This window comes from Lagenorhynchus albirostris, chromosome 9, assembly GCF_949774975.1.
Source record: "Lagenorhynchus albirostris chromosome 9, mLagAlb1.1, whole genome shotgun sequence".
In the NCBI taxonomy this organism is placed as follows: domain Eukaryota; kingdom Metazoa; phylum Chordata; class Mammalia; order Artiodactyla; family Delphinidae; genus Lagenorhynchus; species Lagenorhynchus albirostris.
In genome coordinates this window covers 33,676,055-33,689,989 of record NC_083103.1, presented here as the reverse complement: position 1 = coordinate 33,689,989, position 13,935 = coordinate 33,676,055, and the positions used below count along the sequence as shown (strand labels likewise).

The following is a 13,935-nucleotide window of genomic DNA, read 5'->3' as shown; positions in this document are numbered from 1 at the left end:
CTCACCCCACTTTGCTGCAGCCATACTAGCTTCTCTGCTGTTCTTTGAACCCAACAAGCAGGTTCCACCCACCACAGGGCCTTTGCACTTGCTTTTCTAGCTTCTTAGGGTAGTCCTTCCTCACATGCATGTATGACTTGTTCCTCACTCCCTTTACATCTCTGTTCAGATGTCATCCCTTGGCTGAGGCCATTCCTAACCACCCTATATAAAGTATCATTTAAAGATGCTCTTCTAGATTTTTCAACAAATAGATATTTACTGAGTGATAACTGTGTTCAAGATGCTGATAACTAAAAAGAAGAAGATTAAAGCATTACTGTCACCTCTCAAAGGGCTTACAGTCTAGTTAAGAAAATAAAATATGAACATATAAAAATACAGATATCAATGGTAAGTGCTCAATAAATGATATATACCAATGGTTCTCAAACTTTTATCATCATAACATATATTACATTGATGACATTTTATCAATTATTCAATAAATATTTATTGGACACCTAAAATATGCAGGACAAGGTAACTTGTGGAGTAGCAGGGAAGGGAGAATAACTTTAAGCTAATGATGCAGTCAACAGTGAATTACAGCTGTGTTATGACTAAGTATGGGAAAGTCTAAGTACATGAGTAAGTAAGAGGAAGACCTAACTTAGTCTTGTAGAAAGATTTTTCTATAATTCTGAGGTAGGAATGGGCATTAGCCAGGTAGAGAGGGAACACTGAGTGTTTTAAATACAGAAAATAGCACATATGAAAACCCTTAAATGTGGAGGTGCAGGATGACTTTGAGGAACTAAAGGAAAATGAGTGTCTGGATACTAGAATGTAATACTAGAGCATCAAGAGGTGAGACCAGCGCTAAGTTTTGTTGGATGTTGTCATCTATTTTTTTTTTTTTTTTTTTTTGCGGTACGCGGGCCTCCCACTGCTGTGGCCTCTCCCATTGCGGAGCACAGGCTCCGGACGCTCAGGCTCAGCGGCCATGGCCCACGGGCCCAGCCACTCCGCGGCATGTGGGATCCTCCCGGACCGGGGCACGAACCCGCGTCCCCTGCATCGGCAGGCAGACTCTCAACCACTGCGCCACCAGGGAAGCCCTGTTGTCATCTATTTTAAGAACAATATTATACCATTGAACAGGAACATGATCAAGTCTTTTGGAAAGATAACATTAGCAGTGTGGAGAATGGATTAGGAAAGGTGAAAATGGAACTAAGGACCCACTTAGGAAGCTATTGTCCAGGTCAGGTGACAAATTATGACAATTTAGCCTAGGATGGTAGCAGTAGTACTAGAAACAAGTAAGTGGTTTTAGGATATACACTTGGCAGGCTTGGCAGGATTTGGTGATGAATTAGATAGAATTTGGTGATGAATTAGACAGAATGGCCAGGATTTTGTACATGAAGAAATGGGTAGATGATCGTGCTTTATTTTACAGCTGAAAAGGCAGGGGAAGAGTCAGACTGAGGAAAGATCATGGGTTCCTACATACTGTGCAATATACCCCCATGGGTGCCCAAGGGTTATGGGTGCTGTGGGCTCCCTGTCACACCAATCCTTTCATTTCTGCTCAAGAAAAAATATAAGCAAATGAATAAGGGGCCAGGGGGGCTGCCTTAATTGCCATAAGTCCTTAAAAGGTTTTCAGTTTTAAACTGTTAGATCAGTAGTTTTTTGTTTTTTTTTAAAATCACAAACATCTGGAGACTTAACTCGTAAGCAATTGAAACACATCATTGTACATGGACATCTACTGATATAGACAGTAGATTCTATAGGGGCTCAGAAAAAAAGTCAGTTTGTCGGAGTGCTTAGAGAAGTTTCCATGGAAGCACTAGAATTTGAATTGCCCAGACCTGGTGCAAATAGATGAACACAGAGAAAAAGCAAATACAATGTAAATTCATGGTTAATGAACCAAATATTGAAGTTGGAAACATGTAAGGATATTCTAGGGATGGTGAATAGACCAACTTGATTGATGTGAAGAGTATATGGGGAGAACTTTTTGTAGATGGACAGATTAAGTTGATAGCTGCAAGGCTTAAGCATTTGAATCCTTGTTTGGTAGACAGTGAGCTGGAGACTGAAACCATTAAATTTAGAAAGATTAATATGATGATGATGTGCAGATTGTGTTAGAAAGATCTGAGGTTAAAGATAGGAAGAATATTTTGTGAAGTTTCTGCATTTGTTCATACATGAGATATTAAAGGATTTAAAGTAAGAGTGTCAATACTACGTTGAAAGGGGCAGGACATTTCAATACATATTTATTAGAAAATAACAGTGAGCTGGTTTGGTGACTTATTGGCCAAAGTAGGAAGAGGTGAGGAAAGAATAAAAGCTATACTATGCTTTTTGAAGTTTGAAAAACTACAATTATGAGGGGAGAGAACTAAAAGAAGGAAGTTCTGTTTGTGGGAGAAATATAAGAACTTGATAGTTATCCCAGATGGCAAGGTATGAAAATGGAAATGAGGAATATTTTTGAGACTGCCAATGTGTTTCAGTGATCATTAAAATCCCCACCAGGTCATTGAAGCTGCAGGCTGAATTTTATATCATTTTTTTAAAACTTCTCTTTGTTTCAGTTTTCTAACAAACATCTATTTATTCCTCATGAGCAAACAAAAGCTGGGTCTCACCCTGTAGCACAAGGGTCTCTTCTGAGCATCCTTAGTCATCAGGGAGCAGACGTGTAGGGGCAGGAAGCTACACTGTAATCACTGGGCAGGGGAGGGAGGGAAAGCCTTTATTTTGTGTAACTCAGACATTGGAGAAATGGCTGCCGCTATCACAAGCTATGCATTTTATTCAATGTTTCCGGTGAGATTCATGTCTTGCTTGGAAAATGGATGTGTGTCTGCTTGTCATGAAAACTTACCAGCAGAAATCCTTATTCCTTTGCTACAGATGTACCAAAAATTGTCAAGTCTTTTCAGATTAGGAGTTTCTTTAAATGTATAGTATTTTAGAAAAAAATCAATAAACAGTTGATCTTGTGAGAAAACAAAACAAAACAGAAAACCTTACTACATGTCAGGCATTATTTCAGGAACTGTTCATATAAACTCATACATCCCTCACAGCAACCCTATGATGTAGACACTAGTATTATTTCACAGGTGAAGTTGATTTACGTGCCTGAAGTCACATAACTAGTAAATCAAGGTCCAGGATTCAAACACAGGCAGTCTAGCTCCAAAGTTTGTGCTTGTAACCACTCCATTCTGCTGCTCCTCTCTGGACATAATATATGCCTTAGCTACACTCAGACTTGTATTTATCCAACAAATATTCCGTAAATACTGTTCAGTAGGTGCTGGGGATAAAATGGTGAACAAAACCAGACACTGTTCCATTCCTCATGGAACTAAACTGTCCTGAGGGAGATAGTTGCTAATCAGTTAATCTCACACAGGAACATGGCAGCAGGAGCCCTTGAACATTGTGGATTTTAAGCAATTATAAAGAAGTGTTGAGGGGTGGTGTTTGGGTGTAAGTGATCTGTCATCTGGGATTGGGAGGTATTTGGGCAAACAGGTGTGGGAAGGGCAGAGAGGACAGTTCTCTGTAAGGGCTGTGCAGTGGGAGGGAGCATCGGGAGAATGCAGGAGTGGGAACAGAAGCTCGTATGGCTACAGAAGATAGGGAAGGACCATGGTGCTAGGTCGGTAGGGAGGAACCAGGCTAATACAACCTGTGGAAGCCATATTATAAGGAGCTTTGTCTTTATCCTGAAAGCACTGGGAAGCTAAATTTGCCTTTCGGAACATCCACTGTGACTAGAGTATGGAGTACGAAGATGAACACACAGCATGATGAACAAAATTAGAGGATGGATAAAAACAAATTGCAATTAAATCACCATATAAATATAAAGCATGTCTTTTATTTTTTCCTATGTATTTGTGAGCTTATTATAGTAAGTACAGATGTGATGATGTATCTGTTTTTCAACTCTCATCAGGGTATTTCTTGTAAATAGACTGAAAGTAGACATGTATTTGAAAAAAAAGTAACAGTAATTGGAGATAAACTATGGTCTAGGATTGGTATTAGGCACTTTCCCAAACATTTAATTCTCGTAAAAAGTTACAAATGATGGACCTGAGGTTCCAAAAGGTTAAATAAATAGCCATTTTTTGTCACGGCCTTACTGCTGGTGATTTGCAGTTTCAAGGCTTAAGCCTTTTCTCTGAATTACTAAAAGTTTAACATCCCTGTGTTTCAAACTACTGAGCATCTATGGAGCTATCATTAGTCAATTGATGGGCATCTACAAGGTGCCTCAAATCTGCAGTCCCATGGAGTTACAAAAGAAAAAGTCTGCTTAAAAAGTGTTTAGAAATCAGTTAGTCACTAAAATAAATTGAGTTTCCTGGAATCCATCCATAAGGCAATCTTTGGACCTTTGAAAATGCTTTTCTTTATTGGATATTATACAGATGGGTACTAAAAGTAGTTTTAACTAAAATATTAGAATCAGTGACCCTGTGAACTCAAAATTTGCTGCCAGTAATCATAAGTTATTACACCTTAGAATGTATAAAATGTTGTTGGAAAGGAAAATTTCAAGATACATTTTAAAAGAATTTTCCTGACTATTTCCTTAAGGTAATTTCTTGATTTGTAGAAAGGTCACAGAAAACTGACATACATTCTCAAAAACATTTTTTTTTAATTATCATCAACTATCATCATTTGTTTGAGTTCCTATAATTAATTACTAATTAACAATTATCATTAATTTTGTTAAGACTCTGAGGGACTGTCACACCTGGTATCCAACACTTGCTTCCTCTAAGAAATCTTTCATATTCACAGAATGTTTCTCTTCCTTCCATTCAAACCTCATTCTTTCAAGTCTGCCTACTATAGCTGTGATTTAGAGGTGTTCCAATTAAAACAGAAGTGACAGAAGAAAAAGAAGTCACTGGTTTTTACTTCTGTAGAATTATCTAAAAAATTTTTATTCCTTTACACCTTCTACAACAAATGACCTATTTTTCCAAAGTGTGCATGTAATTTAAACTACTTCTTAGTTTAAAATGTTATTTTTGTTTTTTATTATTCCCCATATGAACACTGAGATTGTAAACTGGCAACCACATAGAGCTGCCTATAGATCCAATTGTTCAAACTCAGGGGACTTTCACATTAAAATATCCAGATTTCCAAATTCTTCTGAGAAACTGGAAGATCCAGCAACACTGGAACTGCATTTCTTTATGGAAACATTGAGTTAGAACTAAATAAATATGGCTGCCCCTCCTGGACATGGCATGAGCTCTTTAGTTTTCCACAATTGCCACCATTTCTTATAGTCCCCTAGTGCTAGCCACTTTGTTCTGTTATTTAATCTGCCTGACTTCTGGGCCTTTGAGTTTGTAACTCCTGGTTGACATTACAATATTAGTAATTCTTTTTATTTATTTATTTCTTGCGTTACGTGGGCCTCCCGCTGTTGTGGCCTCTCCCGTTGCGGAGCACAGGCTCCAGACGCGCAGGCTCAGAGGCCATGGCTCACGGGCCCAGCCGCTCCGAGGCATGTGGGATCCTCCCGCACCGGGGCACGAACCCGTGTCCGCTGCATCGGCAGGCGGACTTCAAACCACTGCGCCACCAGGGAAGCCCATTGCCTGCATATTTGAAAGTACATTCTATATACCCTTTGGAAAAGGGAAGATATTAGTTCCTGCCAATTTCCATTTCTTCTTTTATATATCTCTTCTGTTTCATAGCTGAAATGTCTACTTGATGTAGTCAAGGGGAGTATTTTATCTCAAACTTTTGTGAAGAATGGATTATTTAAACTACTAGTAAAGTAAAAAAAATAAACTACTAACATTAAATTTTCAGTTCACTGCCTATGGAGAACTAAAGATGCCATTCTCTCCATTTTTTTCTAGGTTTAATAGGTGAAAGAAAATACGTATTTCTTTATTGTAATGTTACCTGGCTAAAACCTTGGGAAATAAATCAAATGCTGAAATATATTAAATTCCAGGCAATGGTGAGCTTTCATGGAGCAGTTAGAAGTGTACGGGTGTAAGAGACTGAATGATTCGATTTCAACTATGTGTGAGCTCAGTTTTTTCATCTTGGAAAATGGAGATACTATTATCTACCTAATTCATGGCATTATTTTTTGAGAATTAAAGAGGATAATCTATCTGAAAGTATATGTTTTGTGTGCCTAGAGTGCGGTAAGCACTCACAATGTTAATTCATTCCTTCCCCATCTACCATAAGATTCAGAAAACAAGAAGTCAGGACTGCTTATGTGTGAAGCACTGTATTTGACACTGTGGCAGTATAATGATAAATAATATCGTGGTTCTCTAGGTGTAGATTATTTTAAGTAATATAAATAGAATTAGTCACTACTGCCCTTCTGAAGCTGTAACACCCACAACACCATAACTAGGACATACACATGCTGTACTCTGCAGCACATAAGTAAACTCTTTCTAAATGACCAACATAGTTATGCATCTCAGTAACTATATCCAGGGGAACTATTGGATTTGAGGGACTTGAAAGACATGGGGACACTATTAGTTAGAGACAAAGTAGTCAAGGGGTTAAGTATTGGACTCTCTAAACCCCCAAATAATGGCTTTACTTTCCCTGTTATGAATGCCCTAATATGATAGCCACAAGCCACATGTGGCTATTTAAGTGTAAACTGATTAAAAAGAAATAAAGTTTAAAAATTAGTCTCCAGTCACACTCACCACAGTTCAAATGCTCAATAGCCACATGCCACTAGTGGTTACTATAATGGGTAGCACAGATATGGAACATTTCTATTATCACAGAAAGTTCTATCGGAAAGCTATTTTAAAAGTGACGTTTAAGTTTAGGGCAAAGATAGAAATAAATTGTTTGCCAATCTTTTTCTGAATTCTTGTACCTGTAACAGAAGAAAAAATGAAATGTTTTCAAGAAAATATGAGAGAAGGAAATCATAGGCAATTCAATATATTTTTACTTGCATTGATGGCAGTGATGATAACTTTATTGAACACTTACTTCTACACTTGAATTATATTATTTAATTTGCACTCACACATAGTCGATGAGATGCATTTTTTTTTTCTATGTGTGTTGAATAGAAGCTGAGAGTGAGGCACAGAAACATTAAGTATGAGACTGAGGCACAGAAACATTAAGTAATCTGTCCAAAGTACCATAGCAAGAAGGTGACATAGCTGAGTTTGAACTGAGGTAATTGAATTCCAAACGCTAGCAGGTGATTAACCTAAGAGGTAATGGATTGAATTAAAAGATTTTAGAAGTAAATTAAAAATCTTTCTTTTTATTTCAACATAATTTGGTTGTTGCTTTGAGGGAATGGGGAGGACACTTTCAGATTTCAAACCATCCATTCTCTTGTATGTTCATCATTCAGTTCACAAGTATTAGTATAGAGGCTGAGAATATATAATTTAGGTTAATCCCGCTGAGAGATAAAAGGATAAACATTAGACTATCAATATTAGAAAAATTAACATGAAATCTAAAAAGAAATAATACGAATGAACTTGTTTGCAAGACAGAAATAGACCCACAGACATAGAAAACAAACCTGTGATTACCAGGGGGGAAGAGGGGAGAGGGATGAATTGGGAATTTGCGATTAGCATATACACACTGCTATACATAGAGCAGATAACCAACCTGCTGGATAGCATAGGGAGATATACTTAGCATTTTGTAATAGCCTATAAGGGAAAAGAATCTGAAAAAGAATATGTGTGTGTGTGTGTGTGTGTGTGATAACTGAATCACTTGAAACTAACAACATTGTAAATCAACTACATTTCATTTTTAAAAAAAGAAAGAAAAATTAACATGTATCCTACTTGTACATGATTCTAATGTTTTATTGGTAGTCATTTCTCCTTTTGCTAACACAAAATATTGAAACCTATAGCATGGAGGCTGGAGGACGGTAGCATGACTTTTGCTAGTGAGGAAGCGAGCCTAAATTTCTACCGGATCTCAGCTCAGCTTGGCAACTATTCTCAACTCATTCCATATTCAGTAACTTTCAAAAAATGTTCAAAGGTTTTATTCTATTTTTCAGTTATACTTTTCTTAATTTATGGGAAGCATTTTATGTGTACTATAAATTTAGTGAATTTTGAAGGCCCTGGAAACATGTCCCTTGGAGATGTAAAATCTCTAAGGCAGAGTGTTTGCTCCTGCCCTCACGTTGATTATGATCTAGTGTGAGGGGTCAAATCTAACCATTCATTCGTGTATTCATCAATCAGGTTCTGAGGACATAATATATAGCAGCATTGTCTGGAAAAACTCATCTGAGTAAATAATTAGAGATGGTATTTAAATTCCATAGGAGTTCTTTGGAGAGTTAAGCAGTAAAGGGAAAACTAATATGGAAGAGGAGCTATATGTGGAGGTTCTCTTTTGAATCCCTAGTTCTTTACATCTGAAGTATTCGTCTCCTTATCTGTGGTCAATTTTTTAGCTATTCAAGTAGACACTGTCATAATTACTTAAGACAGCTCTCTATTCTTCAAGATTTTTGTGGCAAGGTGAAAGCTGATTTTATTCAATACATCAATTTGCTTTTATTTTATTTACTGATATTAAAGAAGAGATTCAGAGCTGTCATTTTTCCTAGGATTTTCATGAGAACCTAGAGAAATTAATAATTTTTTAAAAATAACAGAACTTGGCGAGCTATACAGTAATTGCTAAGGTTTTTGGAACTTTATGAATATTTTTGTGTAAAATATGTCAAAAATATTTATAAGTTCCAAAGGTATTGAGTACTGATATTATCGAATCATTTATTCTTTAATTCAAGTGAAATATGACATCTGCTCTAAGACTCTTATGTATAAATGGCACAGCAACCTTGGGAAGACTGTTGACCCTTTGATTTTTGGTTGGTATGCAGCCAGGAATAATATTAGATTCTACAAGCTATGAGCTATGTCCTTTGGTGGATTAAGTGTCAAATCAATCTAGCTTCTCTGGTGCAATCTGGATATTGTATTCCTTTTTGCCATGAAACCCATGCACCTCATGTCCTTTGGCATGCCCTTATATATGTCAAGTATTTTATAGTTCCTAGGTTATAGTTCCTGTATGCAAGTGTGCAAACTCATTCATCAGTTTGAAGTGGTTTCAGAAGGTTTTTTTCCCCCACCCAGGGATAGAGGTGGTAGATTTTAAAATGGCTTAGTGTTTGACTCTGTTTATGTTCTTTTCCTATTTGCATCATAAAGAAGCTTTACAGTCACCTCTTGAAGACTTTTTTTCAGCAGATCTTTTTGTTATGTTTTGGCTGACATGATTTACCTTATTTGATTATTTAATTGGAAAATATTGATAAAATGTAAAAGTCACTCAAAATCCTACTACATATTTTGGAATTATGTAGATTAAGATATAAATGATTCTCTATGCATCAATCACCTTCCTCAAAGGTAATTACTATCAATCTGATGGATGTCCTCCTTGAATTCTTCCTAAATGAATGTTATATAAATAAATACAATATTCATATTTATAATACAACATATTTATATGCAATTTAACTTTATATATGACCATCTATACTGTGTGTGTATGTACATATACATGCACCAGTATGTATGTGCATACACACACATCATAAAATGAAATTGTAGTGTACATATGTGTTTGCAAATTATTGGTTTCTGCTTAAGAGTATATACTGCACATTTTTATGGTCCAACACATATATATTTATCTTATTCTTTTTAAATTATTGCACAGAGTTCCACTGTATTTGTATACTTTATATTATTCAACCAGCCCTTTCTTGACACATTCTATGTCTATTTTTTTCCTATTCAGTGTTGCAACAAATATACTTGTCCATATGTTTTGAAGTAATAATACTATTATATTGCAAGATATATTTTTAGGAGTAAATTGCTAGATTTAGGGATATATGATTTTTAAGTTTAATAAATATTGACTAATTGATGTTCATGAATATTTTATAAAGGGGACATTAAACTATGCTATTTCTTATTGTTTTTTACAATTCATATAGGAAAGCATTTCTTTGAAAACCACTACTTAACCAAATTGGTTAAGGGGTATTGTTATATGTATATATAAATATATGTGTATTCATGCAAAAATTTTTTTATGTCTAAGCCTAAAACAAATTCAGTCAGCAACAAAGAGATGGACCTTTGCTATTGGACAGACACAGTCTTTGAGTGATGTAGTAACTGAATATTTTAGTTATGTAGCCATAAAATCCCTGGACAGAAAAAGCCCTAGTAATAGTTTGATGATAGTAGGCTTCACCAGTACACCAAGACCACTATTTCATTTTTTGATAACCATCTTTGTAAATGACCTCAACAATCCACAACATTTTGTTTATATTTTCTTGTTCACAGAGAATAGAGGAAATAACCTATCTGTGAATTGAAATCACAAAATGCTTCTCCCTTGATCTTTTTGCTCTCAGAGGCAAAGCTCTGTTTAGCCCAGATCATCCAAACACTTGGCTCAATCTTTCACATCACATAGAATCACATTCTGTGACTTCATGGAATGCCGTGAAAACTGGTTATATTCTATTAAAGGAAAAAACCTCACACAACTCTTTATAACATTTGGTATGGTAAGGGAGATTTCCAGGGCTAAAATTTTATGAGGCTGATAATAGAAAAGTCTATCCGGGTTCACACACTCCCTTTTCTTAAGCATTTTCTTATCCTGGAAGAGAAATGATGCAGAATGTAAACATGTTTCAAGGTCAGATAGCAGAAATCCAACCAGAATTATTTTTATATTACATAAGAGAGCAATAATCTATGGTTTAAAAGGAAATAGTCTGGAAGAATGATGGTAAAATGTTATTGTTGAAAGATAAAAAATTTTAATATTTCCTTTTCTTATATTGGTGATAGAGAATTATGGATGTTAGACAATTCTGCTGCTTTCTTTTGACTTTATAATTCTATTGTAATTTTTATTGTGTGTGCGTATGTATACACATAAAAATGCAGGTGTGTGTGTTACATTTTATCTATATTCATATACTGCATTTGTGTTTCATTCTTCTTTCACAAGTGAGAAATTCATTTATACATACTTTATGAGAAATACTGACAGAATACTTAGATGAAAGAGAAGGCCAAAAAAAAAAATAGTAGAAGAGAAAGAAAAGAGGCAATCTGAGCCAGGGAAGGGATTTATGTATGTTTACTTCTAGATACTAAAAAGGTAAGTATATGTTTACAGGCACAGATTTTCCTAGTCTCTTAATTAAGAACTAAGTTTCATTTGAGTTTCATGTCCTTTCCTATAGTTCTTTACAAACCTATTTATTGACATAAGATTGTACCAAAGCGTTTTGTTGAAATCATAAATGTACACTTAACGTGTCACTGTGATGACTGCCAGATATTCCACCAGAGTGAGATTTCTTTGTTTTTCAGAAGCTGCCCTTAAAGAAGATTCCATGCAAGGCCAGTGCACCCTCAGGATCCTTTTTTGCCAGAGACAATACAGCAAACTTCTTATCCTGGTGCCGAGATTTAGGGGTAGATGAAACATGTCTGTTTGAATCGGAAGGTTTGGGTATGTACATTTCCTTCAGAATTTTAGCTGATATAATATTAAAATTATTGTTTGTCTGTATAACTCTCAAGCCTAACTTTTTTTGTGTGATGTCATTTCATGCTTTGTTAACTTTAAAAAAAAATTGTAGTTTGTTGTAAACTTGCAGTTTTTTTGTAAACTTGAGTCTTTGAAGGTAGAAAAATTCACCCTCTTAATCTTGGTCACCTTGTGCATAAAATAACAGGAACGTTAAGTAGCAGAATCCTTTCCTGGTTAAAAATAAGTACATACAATGCAAAATTGGGGGATATTTGGAAAATGTAGGGTTAAGTTTTACCACCAGGCTCTTACCAGGACTAGAAGGGTAGCTATATATGTTCCAGCCCTCCATCAAGAGCATTTTCGTCTTTTCACCTCTACAAAAGTATGAAAACACCATCTCTCATAAGTTCTATCTTTCTTGAAACTGATTTTTTTAGTTAGTTAAGCTTATTTTTAGTTAATGAAACTTATTTTTTAGCTAGTTAAAAATTAGGCAAACAAGCAAGAGGTTAGGATCATTGGAGACGATGGAACAAGAGACAGATACGTTAGTGCCTAGGCCTACCCAGATAATTGTGGGGTTTTTGTTTTGTTTTATGATTGAATTTTGGCAAGTCCACTTCCATACCATAGTTTTGTATTTCCTTGGGAGAAAACATACATTGGATCATTCAGTGTTTTGACATTACTTGATACCCTTAAATGTTCAAACCTTCGATATAAGATCTACCCCAGTAGAACTCTACTATGGAAAGTATTGGAATTAAAGTCCAATTCTAGTAAAGTGGAACTAAGTGAAGAAAGGAGACATTTAGGGGGGGAAAATGCTTTGGTTCTTTTACCTGAGGCTTTAAAAAATCAATTCACAAAATCACGTAATACAAATATTAACATCACAGTAAGCTGAGCATCCTTCAGAGAGAACAAGTATACAAACTGCCTTCTGAACAATGAGAATACACTTTGCCCTGAGACCTCACAAAACAGCATTCCCCTGCTGAACCTAGGAAATTGATGGTAGAGCAGCTAAAGTCTTACTCATTTTATGTGGTTAAGGAAACTTGTATTTGTACTAAGAGGAGTTGATGTGATATGGAAATACTGTCATCAAATTTCTGAGAAGTCTCCCAACAGAGAAGAGAATAACATGAACTTAGACTAGGAGAACATTTTGTACCTGAAAGAAAAATTTAACCAGAAAAATTGCACAGAAGCATACTGTATACAACAGTGTGCTCTATGAATGCTCATTGTATATGTGAGCTTTGAGTATTCTTACCATTTCCTCATGTCAAAGTAAAAAGAAGTTGGTGGAGGATATGTATGGATATAATTCTTTTTCAGTGCAGTGGTAATTTTACAAATAGATTTTAACTTTCATGTTTATAGGTTTATGCACGTGGATGAGTTGTGAAAAAAACCCTTGAAAGATCTAGTAAATGTCTGAGTGTGTGTCTACACACACACATTTTTATATATATAAATTTAAAAAACTCAAATCTTAGTCACAAGAAGCACACTCTTTATGTGTGGACAAATAACATCATGATTTAAAATTCTGGAGTGCCCCTGCATTGCTGAAGAACTGCCACATGGGGAAACTGCTTTATTTTTTGTTAATTTGTTTACTACACAGGTTTCCATTAAAAAAAGCATTTTTTCAGTGACTACTGTAGGCCAAGTGGACTACTAGGAGCTCTGAATGTAAATATGGTCTTGTCTCAATTTTCTTACTATTCATGAGTTCTTTTGTTAATTGAACTAACCAAACTTTCAGTTGGACTCCAAGAAGCTTGGATGGCTTTTTAAAACCCCATTCAGGTAATAAATAATACATTTTATTTTGAAACAATAAAGCATAAAGCAGCTCATGTAACAATGGTCCTGGTATATAAATACATACTCTGTAGCTTATAAAATTATGTCATGAAGAATTTTTAGATGGTCGAGTTCTTCACCCTGTTTGAAAAAAGCTGACTTTATAAACAAGAAATTTTTATATAAAAATTAAATACATGATAATTTATATGTCATAACTGTTGAGTAGTTTGTTAAAATATCTTTGATTCTGGTTACCTTCTACAGTATAACTTCACTTATACCTTGCAATTAAAATGTATTTATATAGCCAAGAAGGTTTAGTAAGACCAAATTTTCAAGGCTATAAATTTTTAAAATAATTTTGAATCCTCTCAGTACCAAACCAAATCAAATAGTTAGACTTTCTAGTTTGCTGCTCAATGAAAAGATAAATTTGAAATATCTGCTGCTCAGAATAGGGCATGAGGTGAT

At 35.3% G+C, this 13,935-nt stretch overlaps 1 protein-coding gene across 9 annotated transcripts in view; it reads left to right on the top strand.

Annotated features, from left to right (window-relative positions):
* Positions 1-13,935, top strand: part of GAS2 (growth arrest specific 2) — a 159,494-nt gene that overhangs the window by 69,725 nt on the left and 75,834 nt on the right. For 8 of the 9 annotated variants that reach the window (XM_060159511.1, XM_060159508.1, XM_060159504.1 and 5 more), the window contains one exon: positions 11,478-11,619. In XM_060159511.1, coding sequence (XP_060015494.1) covers positions 11,478-11,619 — 142 coding nt within the window. The remainder of the gene's footprint in view (positions 1-11,477; positions 11,620-13,935) is intronic. The other variant, XM_060159509.1, reaches the window with a different exon arrangement.